Source organism: Fusarium oxysporum, chromosome XII (assembly GCF_013085055.1).
Source record: "Fusarium oxysporum Fo47 chromosome XII, complete sequence".
NCBI lineage: Eukaryota > Fungi > Ascomycota > Sordariomycetes > Hypocreales > Nectriaceae > Fusarium > Fusarium oxysporum.
In genome coordinates this window covers 1,628,973-1,640,333 of record NC_072851.1, presented here as the reverse complement: position 1 = coordinate 1,640,333, position 11,361 = coordinate 1,628,973, and the positions used below count along the sequence as shown (strand labels likewise).

At 47.1% G+C, this 11,361-nt stretch overlaps 5 protein-coding genes across 5 annotated transcripts; 1 reads left to right on the top strand and 4 right to left on the bottom strand.

Annotated features, from left to right (window-relative positions):
- Window positions 1-339: 339 nt before the first annotated feature.
- FOBCDRAFT_234585 (uncharacterized protein) lies at window positions 340-682 on the bottom strand. The gene has a single exon (XM_059609975.1). It carries the CDS (start codon window positions 609-611, stop codon window positions 378-380), a length of 234 nt encoding a protein of 77 aa, XP_059468208.1. The 5' UTR covers window positions 612-682; the 3' UTR covers window positions 340-377.
- On the bottom strand, window positions 668-1,363 carry FOBCDRAFT_287267 (uncharacterized protein; the record flags this gene model as incomplete). The annotated part of the gene is made up of 4 exons (XM_059611702.1): window positions 990-1,363; window positions 909-951; window positions 748-786; window positions 668-705 (listed from the first exon to the last, which is right to left on the bottom strand). Exons 1-4 carry the CDS (start codon window positions 1,344-1,346, stop codon window positions 668-670), a joined length of 477 nt encoding a protein of 158 aa, XP_059466426.1. The 5' UTR covers window positions 1,347-1,363.
- A 1,165-nt stretch (window positions 1,364-2,528) lies between these two features.
- Window positions 2,529-3,631, bottom strand: FOBCDRAFT_287265 (uncharacterized protein; the record flags this gene model as incomplete). Its single annotated transcript, XM_054707868.2, has 5 exons — window positions 2,529-2,642; window positions 2,710-2,830; window positions 2,877-3,342; window positions 3,392-3,428; window positions 3,488-3,631. 5 exons carry the CDS (start codon window positions 3,629-3,631, stop codon window positions 2,529-2,531), a joined length of 882 nt encoding a protein of 293 aa, XP_054563843.2.
- A 1,662-nt stretch (window positions 3,632-5,293) lies between these two features.
- On the top strand, window positions 5,294-7,731 carry FOBCDRAFT_193651 (cytochrome P450). The gene is made up of 7 exons (XM_031193910.3): window positions 5,294-5,991; window positions 6,039-6,221; window positions 6,272-6,606; window positions 6,651-6,775; window positions 6,821-7,116; window positions 7,165-7,266; window positions 7,313-7,731. The coding sequence occupies exons 1-7, from the start codon at window positions 5,484-5,486 to the stop codon at window positions 7,516-7,518; spliced, it is 1,755 nt and encodes a 584-aa protein (XP_031030531.3). The 5' UTR covers window positions 5,294-5,483; the 3' UTR covers window positions 7,519-7,731.
- FOBCDRAFT_193650 (uncharacterized protein) lies at window positions 7,672-11,049 on the bottom strand (the record flags this gene model as incomplete). The annotated part of the gene is made up of 11 exons (XM_059608748.1): window positions 10,522-11,049; window positions 10,311-10,469; window positions 9,407-9,534; window positions 9,168-9,311; window positions 9,058-9,119; window positions 8,944-9,007; window positions 8,311-8,897; window positions 8,136-8,266; window positions 7,844-8,092; window positions 7,783-7,799; window positions 7,672-7,715 (listed from the first exon to the last, which is right to left on the bottom strand). Exons 1-11 carry the CDS (start codon window positions 10,875-10,877, stop codon window positions 7,672-7,674), a joined length of 1,941 nt encoding a protein of 646 aa, XP_059468207.1. The 5' UTR covers window positions 10,878-11,049.
- Window positions 11,050-11,361: the final 312 nt, after the last annotated feature.

Below are 11,361 nucleotides of genomic sequence, written 5' to 3'. Positions count from 1 at the left end.
ATTGGCAACCCGGTGAAATAGGCGGTAAACAACAGGGATTAGCGGGTACTCCCTCTCCATCTGCTGAGTGCTTGAACAGTAAGCATTTTTTGACGCAACACATTAAGAACGGACTGGTGCGCTATTGAGGCTCAAAACGAGACTTGCAATATCACTTTCCTCAAGTTGGACAGCCTCTAAGTTAGATTGCTCAATACAGGCTTCAGCTGCTTTCCGGGCACTCCGTAACTATTTGGTAACTATTGACTGTTGGTGCTAACATTTCTGTTAGCGTCCCCACTGTCTTTTTCCGACATCGATAACAGGTCTGTTAGCAGGGTCCAATTCTCAGCCAACAGCTGTAAACTAACGACCAACACTTCTTGGCACATTCCAGATCAGGTCTCCGTCCCGTAAATGGCCGTTCTAGAACACAGGATGATCCATCGCAATGACAGCACTGCAAGCGACCTGAGCGGAGTCAAATGCAGGGGCACGTAAAATCTTCCTCTTCGGTTCCTCGCTGAGCCAAATTGATCAGAATGCCAAGCAAAGCGCTCCGTTGATGCAATGTTGTCTTGATGGGAATAAACAGAGAAGAGTGATGATGTCCTTTTAAGACTGTGCCGCATGTGACCACCAGGGATAGGTTCATTGGCGTTGACATGACTTCTCGTAAATGGGACATTCAGCTGCAGTTGGGACTGTCCAAGATGCACGCTCGGACTGATGTTGTCATCAGTGTCATCTGACATTCATCCTACTTACCAGGGGCATTGAATGGACTCATCACTGCTGTTTCAGAACCTTGAACAGAACATCAACATGCGTCGTACCCTATGTAGATTATAGTCCAGAAAGCTCAAGTAATTGGCTTTACGGTTACAGTGAAGATTAACCACAATGGAGAGTCAGTCGGAGAATTGTACCTTCTAGTACGCGTCGGATGTACGGTTCAAGTGCTGGTCCCGTCTGACCAATGTCAGAAGAGATCCCTGTCTCAGACTTACGATAAATCCAATTAGTCTCAACAAAGGGTCCTCCATGTCTCCACATCGCAACCAACCAACATCTCCATTTCCACTTGGTAGGTCCCTCTGGGCTGTGCCGCTATTGGAAATGACACGAACTGGAGACAGTAAGCCCAAACCCAATTTCCCAATTCTTACAAAAGGTTGTCTTGGCCCCAAGAAATCTGCCAGCCAACCGTTCTCTCGTTTCGTCTCTTGTATTCCCTGTACGACAAAACAGATCATACCGATACCGCGCTCGATATTCAAGATGGACATTATTACTTTCGACCGACTTAGCCGACAAAAAGGCGTCGTCCTTGCCATGATACTTCTTGTACTTGTCGGCCTCGTCATCCATATCTACGCCCTCATATTCTCACCAGCTTATGGGACTTTGAAAGTTGGGCGAACCTTGATACCCTCGACTCCACCACAATTCTAAGATTCACGAAGCCATAGCATCAAAGTTGCACGTGGCTATAAAGAATTTACGATCGATGAGCCGGCTTACAAAAGCTGCGACAACTTGGGCTGTTATTGATGGCCTGTCGGACAGCGATAGAGATCTCAGGAGTGAGGTTGAAACGAAGTTAATACCGCCCGAGCTTGATGGGGGAAGAAGAGATGGACACGGTTGGAGGCTGAGTTGCTTCTCTAAACCATAATCCATACATGACGATAACCATGCCATCTTTCCGACATCGAACTCAGATGACCGCAATACCCCCTCACAAATACTACAAAACAATACGACGCATAGCCAAGATCGATCTTACCGCCTCGATACCGCTATCAAGGCACGCGATGCAAACATCAGCTGTCAATGAGTAGAGGGCACCAGTTTCACCGCCATACGACCCTGGAGTTCTAGCTACTCCACAAAGACGCAAGCTACATCTACAGGATACATGCACGAAGTCCAAACATCACGGCGGGTGTTTTGGAGTCACTGGAAGACAAGGCAATGCTCTCAGGACGCTTTAACATGTAATGCGAACTTGGTAGCGGTTCACCACTTTAGAAGGACTCACAGGAAGCGAACGGGATAAGTGCGAGCAAGCGAACTCCAAGTCCTGCGAGGATGAAGTGGGTTTCAGATTGCATACAACAACGAGCAGCTGGTAGGGGCGAGTATGGAAGACATCCGTTTCTTCTTTGCTCCTCATTCGACATGGGTTAGAGTATCGATCCCGCCGAAGATGTTCACAAACTAGCTCGGCATATTGATAGTAAAAGTCCTCCAAAAGTTGAAGATATAATTATTACAAGAAAAAAATAATTATCACGCTGGACCATTACTGTTCCTCGAGTTTGATCGGAAGTGATGAGCCGTAAGAAAGACGAGGCTCGAAATGTGAAGATGTTATTAATATTATTTGTTCCCTGGCGTTGAGTCGCTGTCTGACCTAGACGCCACGCTTCTGATGCTTGATATATCCGAAAATCCATGAAAGACGCCCAACTCCGGATCATATAGCCCATGAGACATGCCTGACCTCCGAGACTCCCGTTTCTTTGATCTCGTTTCCGCGAGCCTTACCCCCGGTAGAACAACGTTTGGTAAACTGATCGGCGCTTGGGCTGACTCTTCCGTCGTCGAGAGTCCTGGAAGAAAGTGACGAAAAATGGGTCGTAGCATAGGGAGACAAGCTACAACATCTGTCAGCAACAGATCTTGGTGAAGTGGGAAGGGAGGTCAGTCCGTACCGGAGAAAACTGCCATATTTATCTCGACGGCTGCCCACATCATGCTCTGTGCCATATCTTTCGGAATGTCGTCGGTTCGAGGGTTATATAATTTCGAATGCACCAAAACAAATATCGACGCAACGCATACTCTGTACGGCGTTAGACCAGCAAATTACGAAGAGAAGCTCAACGTACATGGTTCCAGATGTAAAAAGTCCAACAACGGCCAACTTTTGCGATAAAGGTAGTGTCATCTTCATAACTTCGATGACAGGTAAAATCAAGATAACGCAATCCATCGTGGTGTGTATGAGAATTGTAGCAAAGAAGAAATTTGCTTCGTTAAACGGGCATTTGGCACCTTGTATGCTCTTATCCCAATATGCTCGAATTGGTACGCAGTGAAAGATGACCATAAACGTCCGAATAGTTATCCATATGCTGACGGCGATAAGCAAGATAATGATTGCATATCGAATCGATGTATACTGAAAGACGCGCCAGTAAAAGCAGAGAATACTGAGTTTGCAAAAGGCGATCGATGAGGCGTAGAGGAGTTCGCAGATCCAGAGCAAAAGTCGCGATCGGTCTTGAATACGGTTTGCTTCGATGGTATCCTCGATCGTGAGGATGGATTGTCCGAGTTTGTAACTATGCGTCCCTAGACGAAGTAAGCGACTGCGATCGGAGTTGGAAGATGTCGTGCGTACAGTAGATCGTGACAGAACAGTAACTCGATACGAAGAGCTACGATCAACGTTTAGCACGTGCGCATTAGTTCATAGCGTTCCTCAATGCAATCTTACTAATGCAATGACGGCGAAATAGTCGTCGAACCATAGGTTCATCTTGGTCATTCGCCGCGCTTTGAGCCGTAGACCAAGGGCAAGAAAGGCCGCGACCCAAGTGATGCTGATGGCTGCATAAATATCGGGCTGCAGCCCGGCCATGACTTCGAGTCCGTCGTTATTGTTTACCGTACGTCTACAACGGTCGCAAGCTCATCTTGGTCATCCAGACTGCTCGAACAGCCCAAAACCAGAGCCCTCAAGCAAATGACGAGATGAAAAGAGGAGAAGTCGTTCTTATCTCTGCCTCGGCCGTTTTAGAAGCGGGGAACCAAAAACAGGAGGGGAAAAGGTCATCATTAGTCTTCTGAAAAAGCCTCGCCGTTGGGAGGCCGAACTCTCGGGACCAGATTTAAGGTACCATCGCTGGTGGAGGAAAATCCGGGGTTTAAGGCTCGTTATGGTTCAGGGATCCGCAGAAAGACGGAGTTTGAGAGCCAGTGAGGTTTAGCTCATATCGGAGGGGAACCCGATGGCTTTCAAAGTTCACGAAAGATACGAATTGGTTAATATTTTGAGACTCTAGAGTTTCAGACCATTACTTACAAGAAAAAATAACTTTCGTGGCTTTTCTAATGGTTGTAATGATGCTTATTGCGAAGGGGTTCCATCTGTCAATTGGTCACCAAGGTTCTGTGATGTTGAACCCCTCTTTGGGTCGGAGGTTGAGCCGTGATGCTCCGTGGTGATCATAAATCGCTATCTCCGTGGAGACTCTTAGCTAAACGGCTTTTGGTTAGTTACGATGCCAAGTTATCGACTTCACTTAATGGATTGAAACTCAATTCGTGATTAGTCAATCATAGGCGAAGTTTTAAGCCGCAGTCTCATTAACACCAAGGATTTTCGACAACCGTTGACAACTGCCGCCAGTTGACCTGCAGCACCCGGTTCATAAAAGCGCAATTCTGGGCTCCGAGGATGGAGAAAATCTTTTCGTGAAGGTTCCCCGCCGGAACATTTGCTAAAATTCTTTCAAGTGCTGCATGGCTCTTGGTAGCACAACAGTGCTGACAATCGGAGCCGGCGCTAACCTGGTGGTTGACTGATATGATTCGCAGGAACTGACGTCCTGAAATAAAAATGAGATATCAGCACCTTATTTGATCTTCTATTGCTTCTTGAGCCAGTCATGAAATACCTCGTTTCCTGTCATACAGGCCCATTGGATAGCGAATAATGACTACAACCAATGGCATTGAGTGCCTCGTATCATTTCAATGCGTATACTGTGTAACGGAGTAGACAACATCCGATCCTCCGGAGCGACAGCGCGAGCCAATCAAGTATGCTATAGTCAAAATCGGGCTGCCAAGTGGCAATGTGTAGTCGTGTTCTGCGACGCTGGATTAGGAAATGACCTAAACAGAACGTACTCTCTGAACGCGTCTTTGGTGTCTGGGGCCTTCTACGCCGCCCTCATGCATCTTCACTGTCTTCACATGAAATGTTTCACAACACGATACGCCGAAGACCGGCAATACAAAGTACCGATCGCTGAACAAACTACCTTATGAAGCGGACCGGAATGTCAATGTTGTCTCTTCTCCCTCCGTTGACTTTCGGAAGGATTATCCAGATCTGCAAATCCTCACATCATGTCTCGGCTGCACGCCCATTTCGAGCATCTAGCGGCCGCTGTATATGCAAACAGCCATGCAGCATGTCCGCTTGCAGCCCAATCGCAAAGCAATGATATCAGTTATCCTGCAGAAGGCCATCACATCACCCGCCGGTAAAGCATGCACTGATGTAATTTAGCCAAGACATTATGCCGAGCGCGCTGCATAGGCCTACAAAGGGATTAAACAGACGTTGAATAAGCGTATTCGCTGGCTGGTAATTCGCCGAGGCGCTCACTGCAACCCCCTTTTTGACAACAACCTGTAAACAATATCGATCCCCAAAAGTTCCTGCAACCTATTTCGTCATTAGAGCCTGGTCCCGTGAGCGGATGTTGGATACAAGAAGCTGGCAGTGTCTCAGAAATGGGAGTGGTTTCCTGCTGTCGCACCCTGCTTTGCGCAGTACGTTTACCGCCAGTATGCTGTTGACTGAAGCTCATCTTGAGACTCCGCAGGCCTTTGGCGCCGCGTTCCTCCTTGGAGTGCTCGTACATGTCTTTGTTCTACGTAAAGGAGAATGGGACCTCTGGACCGTCAAGCTCATAAAGGCATGGGCAACGTATGAGGTCACTGTCTCATTGTTTCTCGCCCAACTCTACTCATTCTCAGTCTGGCAAGCTCTATCAGTCACCAATAAATGGTTTGCATCATTTGCTACGGGGCTCTCAATTAGTATCCTGGTGTACCGAGCATTCTTTCACCGACTGAACCGCTTCCCCGGTCCATTTCTCGCACGCCTCTCAGCTTTCTATCCTACTTATCTTGTGGTTGATGAAGAGCATATGTATCTCGAAGTCCAGAAACTTCATGAGAAGTACGGGGATATTGTGAGAATTGGTATGCTCATTCGAACTACAAATAATCTCTCGATTAACATTTTCAAGGGCCCACTGAGATCTCAATCGCAACGCCAAGTTCGTTCCGTGTCATTCACGCTACCGCGTCACCAGTGACTAAATCGCCTTTCTATGGTATTTCTCATCCGTGGACAAATCTCCTCGCCGAGCGACGCAAAAGACAACATGCAAACCGTCGCAAAGCCTGGGACAGGGCGTTCACTACAAAAGGTACAGAGCCCTCCGCCCTACATCAGACGATTAAATCTCACAAGCCATAGCACTTAAAGACTACGAACACCGAGTCCTCAAGTACACTAAACTTCTCACCGATCGCATCGACGATATGAAAGGTAAACCTTTCAACGTATCTCTATGGGTCAACTTCTACACTTTCGACATAATGGGAGATCTAGCCTTTGGAAAGAGTTTCAACATGCTTGAAAATGGCGTAGAACACAAGTTCTTCACAGAATCCCACAAGTCACAAGGTCTTTTGGGCGCGTTTCGACGACTCATTTGGTTCTTCCCTCTTGTTACTGCGATCCCAATCATAAATAGTTCCTATCTATCCTTCCAGGCTTTTATCAGGAACCAAGTTGAGACCCGACGAAAGGTACGTATGTTGGGAGTGAGTCAGGCCATTGCTGATCGGAGTAGGATACACCGGAGGAACCAGATGTGTTCACCTGCATTCTGGAGGATTACGATGCGATTGAGAAACCAACAGAGCAAGATTACAATAACCTTTGCGGCGACGCTCATCTGATTGTCATCGCAGGCAGGTAAGACTAGACTTTGGAGGTAGAGGTATCGCGCTAACATTTCAGTGACACCACTTCCTCGTCCACGACTTGTCTCCTGCACAATCTTGCGTTACACCCTGATGTGCTAGCTAGACTCCAAGCCGAGATTGACGATTACAAGAATACGCATGAGGAATCTGACCTAATCTCGCTAGGCAAGCTACAGTATCTACAGGCTTGTATCGACGAGTCTCTTCGTCTCTATCCGGTTGTCCCGTCAGGCCTTCCAAGGATGACACCACCGGAAGGAATGGAAATTGATGGTGTTTACATACCTGGGGATACCATTTTACATAACCCTTCTTACACTATGTATAGAGGTATGGTTAATAATTAGCTGGTATGGCATTGTTGCTGACTGGTAATAGATGAGCGCTGCTTCGAGAAGCCGAATGAGTTTATTCCCGAGCGATGGACTACTAAGCCCGAGCTGATCAAGGATGCTTCTGTCTATGCACCATTTTCAACTGGTAAGTCTCTCATTATCCGGACCGTAGGAAGTAGCTGACAAGATAGGCCGTGGCGTTTGTGCTGGAAAGCAACTTGGTCTTATGGAGATGCGTTACGTTCTCATGGATATTCTGTCACGATATGATATTGCTTTTGCACCAGGTACTAATCCACAGGCTTTCATCGATGGTTTGAGGGATTGTTATACTTTGGAACTGCCGAGGTTGGATATGGTATTCACTCCAAGGGCCAGTGAAAACGGCAAAGCATAGATTATTTGTTAGTTGACGATTTTGCAAGAGATTGAGGAGCAGAGGGTGTTTGAAGGGTAGATTCTCAACTTCAGACAACGTATTACTCGTGTAGGACCCGATGCAGTACCTGACTAATCAGAAACTCATATCATTAATCATCCTTATTCTTCTTCACAGACGACTCATTACACAGCGCTGCACCCTTCCTCCAGCGACTAATGTCAAAATCAGGATAAGGATAAGCTGTAATGTTGATCAGCTGTTCCAAAGGTGTAATCTTACCATGCGTAGGCATCACACTATAGGCGGTCAGCCAAATCCAGTCAAGATCAGGAATACTCACGTCGCAGATCTGGGAAGGCCATCATCTAGGGTCTGATCCAACCACTGCCTCATCTGCTGCTGATTGCCCAAATCAACACCAAGTCCAGCTTCCCAGGTATCAGCCTCGAACACAAAAATAGGTGAGTCTTTATTAGGACATTGCTCTGTAACCATTACATAAGTCCAGTCAGCTGCATGAGGAGCTTGATCAGCCCAGTTGAACCAGGCCTGGATCTTATTGTCGCGGTGGACGTAAGGGTGTGTTTGACTAAAATCTGTCAGCAAAAGTCTATGAAGGAGGGTCAACCTACTTGAAGGTGATGAACTGGGCCCCTGGGACGCTGGACCAGTAATCCACTGCCATCTCAGGGATGATCAACTTGGCACCAGCATGGACGTAATCGGCTACCCCTCCACTATGATCGCGGTGATGATGTGTAGGCTAGATTGTTAGCGAACTGACAAATCATGGCATGATATACGCACCGCGACGTAGGTAACTTTCTTCCCAATAGTCTTCTTTATCCACTCCATGACAGCTTCACTCCAGAAGGGCGGTGCATCGCACACAATAACCTCATTCTCAAACTCAATAATAAGCTGCTTGAAGCCAAGATCATGGCTATCATCGATGATAAGCCAGTACAGCTGAGGAAGATCAACAGGCCTTATTGATTTCAAAGCATCAACGCTGACATTCTTGACTGGTGATCCGAGCAAACTCGTGCTGTAATCTGTGACAAGACCGCTCGGAACACCAGGAGTCCTCTTTTGCATAATTCTGTTCTGTCCGTCGGAACCAGGATCAAAAAAGTCTTTAGGGAATTCCGCCGTAGCGTTGACTTTGTCAATAACGAAGTCTTCAAGAACTACACCGAGCCGTTGGCTAGATGAGTTGTAGATAGTCTGAATAGTGTGGGGGAATTTGATTCCCTGTACCTCTTTGTAATTTGAAAGGTATACGTCCTTTGTGGCATATCCATAGATCGGATGTTGTTCTTCCGTGCGGATGATATATGGTAGATATGTCTCTGGGTCGACGATGAGGAGGAGCTTGTCAAGATTGCTATAAACTACATATTTTCAGCAAACTGCTTGGATGTAAGCCTGGGGACTTACCAGCCGGAAACTTGATGCCATTGATCTCAACCTCGTATTCTTCGGGACTTTTCGACTGTCGGATCTTGATGTATTAGCATGATACCTGAAGGTTCGACTGTGTACTCGACTCACCCGCTCAACAAGACCAGGAGACATCATGAGAGCCTCAGTAACAAGATTACGAGCCAATGCAGCTTCGGAAGTTAGCAAGCATCCCACTTAGATTGAAGAATCAATCATACGATCTACACAGCCAGATGTAGAGTTCCGGGGAAGGAAGACTTCGTTGTTCCCTTTAACAAAGCAAGCAAAGTCCTCTTCGCCAGCTTGAACCACGAGAGAGAATTCCAAGGGCTCCAATTGAGGAGATGCCCATCCCCACGAGTCTAAGTTGTCAGTTACTGCGACAAAGCCTGCATGCTGTACTCACGTGAAGGCTGTACTCACGTGAAGGCTGTACTCACGTGAAGGCTGTACTCACGTGAAGGCTGTACACGGCGGTCAATACGCTGCCGAATCAATGGCCAGTCTACTTCATAAGAGATGTTCTGCGATCCGGATGTTGCCGCTGATACATCTGCGCGCATGAGGTTATAACTTTGCATAAGGCTGCGAGAACGGTATATTCTGAGTTTGTAAGCGTGATTGGAATGTATTGAGGATGGGATTTACCTTTGGCATTCATAAGTTACTTTGTGCAGTTTCAAGAGCCCCTCTTCACCGATGGCAGCGAATACCCTTTCTATTGTTGACTTTGCGCTAGCTGTATGGTTAGACAAAGTAAAAGACGGTGCTGTGAGGCCGAATATGGCCGTGAAGACTGGTGTTAGCCTCATCTTGGCTGCAAAAAGGCTGATACAGAGTAGAATGGTTTCTGGCCTGGGCCCCAGGCTGCCTCAGAGCAGAATTGGTTTGTTCCCGAAGTGGCCGCAAGGCGAGGTTAAGCTTAAGAAATAAAGCGATATTCAAGAATTGCAAAATTATTTACTCCATGTTTAATGATGACCCTTCGTAGCGTAATGGAAGCACGGCGGCGCCCCGGAGGCGCAAGTTTGTGTTATTGGCGCTACCGGTGGCCACAAACATGTTATTTTGCATGATAATGACTAGCGATGGTCCAGATTTCTGTGAAGGACTCGCTTCTTGAATTGTTTAGAGACTATTAGTTGTGACAGGTCTAGTGGATTGTTGGCACAGGCAACTCGATAACTGACTAATTCAGGAGTCTTCGCCGCTTGGATTCATGATCTTTTCACGTTCAAAGCTTTGACCGAGAACTGTACTTGTCACTGTTCAAGATATTTAGGACCTTATTACACATAAACATGCCATGTGGAAAGCCATTTGGTCATTTGTCTATTCTAGGTTCCATCTGCTCCACTTACTGAGCAAGAAAGCTTCCAAGATAATCACCCTTTCCAATAGGCACGCCCTTTGAACGTAAGATAGAGTAGCCAGTGACGATATGGAAGAAGAAGTTTGTTTGGCCATGGTACAGTGTAGCCTCCTTGACCGTAAGATGAAGAGTCTTGTCGGGTCGGGGGCTTTCAAGGGTCAGTGAAATGTCACAGTATATACTTTTGAGGCAGAACTTACAGCTCCACTTTGACATCCTCTCGTGAGTTAACATCCTCAGGCTTGACACTCTTCACAGCCTCGAGGGCCTTTTGGATTCGGGCATGCAGGTCGGCAATGGTCTTTTCATTGTCCTGGAAGAATGTGGGCTCAACGCCTGTTAAGCGGCCAATGGTGACCTGAACAGCCTTGGTGGCATTCTGAACTTGGAAGACGAGGGGAAGTTGATCGTCAACGAGTCTGGCTTGGGGGAAAACTTCATCGGGGTTGAGGCCCTTTTCTTTGGCGTATTGCTCCGCCTTTGTGAGAACGTGGTCAAAGGTTTGGAGACCCTTGATGAAGGTGGGGATAATGAGGTCGTAGAGAGAGGTAGGCATTTTGGCGGCGTAAATTGGTAGCGTGAAGTGAATGGCTCGAGTATCTACTAAGGCTTTTTCAATTCCCAGTTCAGGATGGTAAATGCGTCCATATATACAGTCTCGTTTTGATCGCGCATTTGTAATGCGAAATTGTGCGATTCCTCCGTCGAATATCGTATGCCGACGAGCCGTTACCGGAGGATAGCGGTGAGGCGGGAGCTGAGAGAACTAGAGATATTAGTCAGATTTACTAATTGCAATATTTATTACAAATGGCGAATGCAGTACTGTTCTGACTCTCAGTCATCACGACCCTAGTCCACTCTCCATGGCGCGACATGTCGTGATGTGGGGTTCGGGCACGTCATCTGCAGGAACCTCGCGCAAAGGCAGATCGCCCTGGGTGTTTTTCCGAAAAGCTCTACGATTGTGGTTGACTGATGAACTGTGGCTGCAATGAGGAATTGCTGTGGCAGTGCCAGCAAAACCAGGATAAGGTTTC

Coding starts and splice junctions, on each gene's coding strand:
- FOBCDRAFT_234585 (XM_059609975.1), bottom strand. CDS start 611: ATGCGGCACAGTCTTAAAAGGACATCATCACTCTTCTCTGTTTATTCC.
- FOBCDRAFT_193651 (XM_031193910.3), top strand. CDS start 5,484: ATGTTGGATACAAGAAGCTGGCAGTGTCTCAGAAATGGGAGTGGTTTC. Junction 6,222..6,271: donor CAGGGCGTTCACTACAAAAG/GTACAGAGCCCT, acceptor CACAAGCCATAG/CACTTAAAGACTACGAACAC. Junction 6,776..6,820: donor CTGATTGTCATCGCAGGCAG/GTAAGACTAGAC, acceptor CTAACATTTCAG/TGACACCACTTCCTCGTCCA.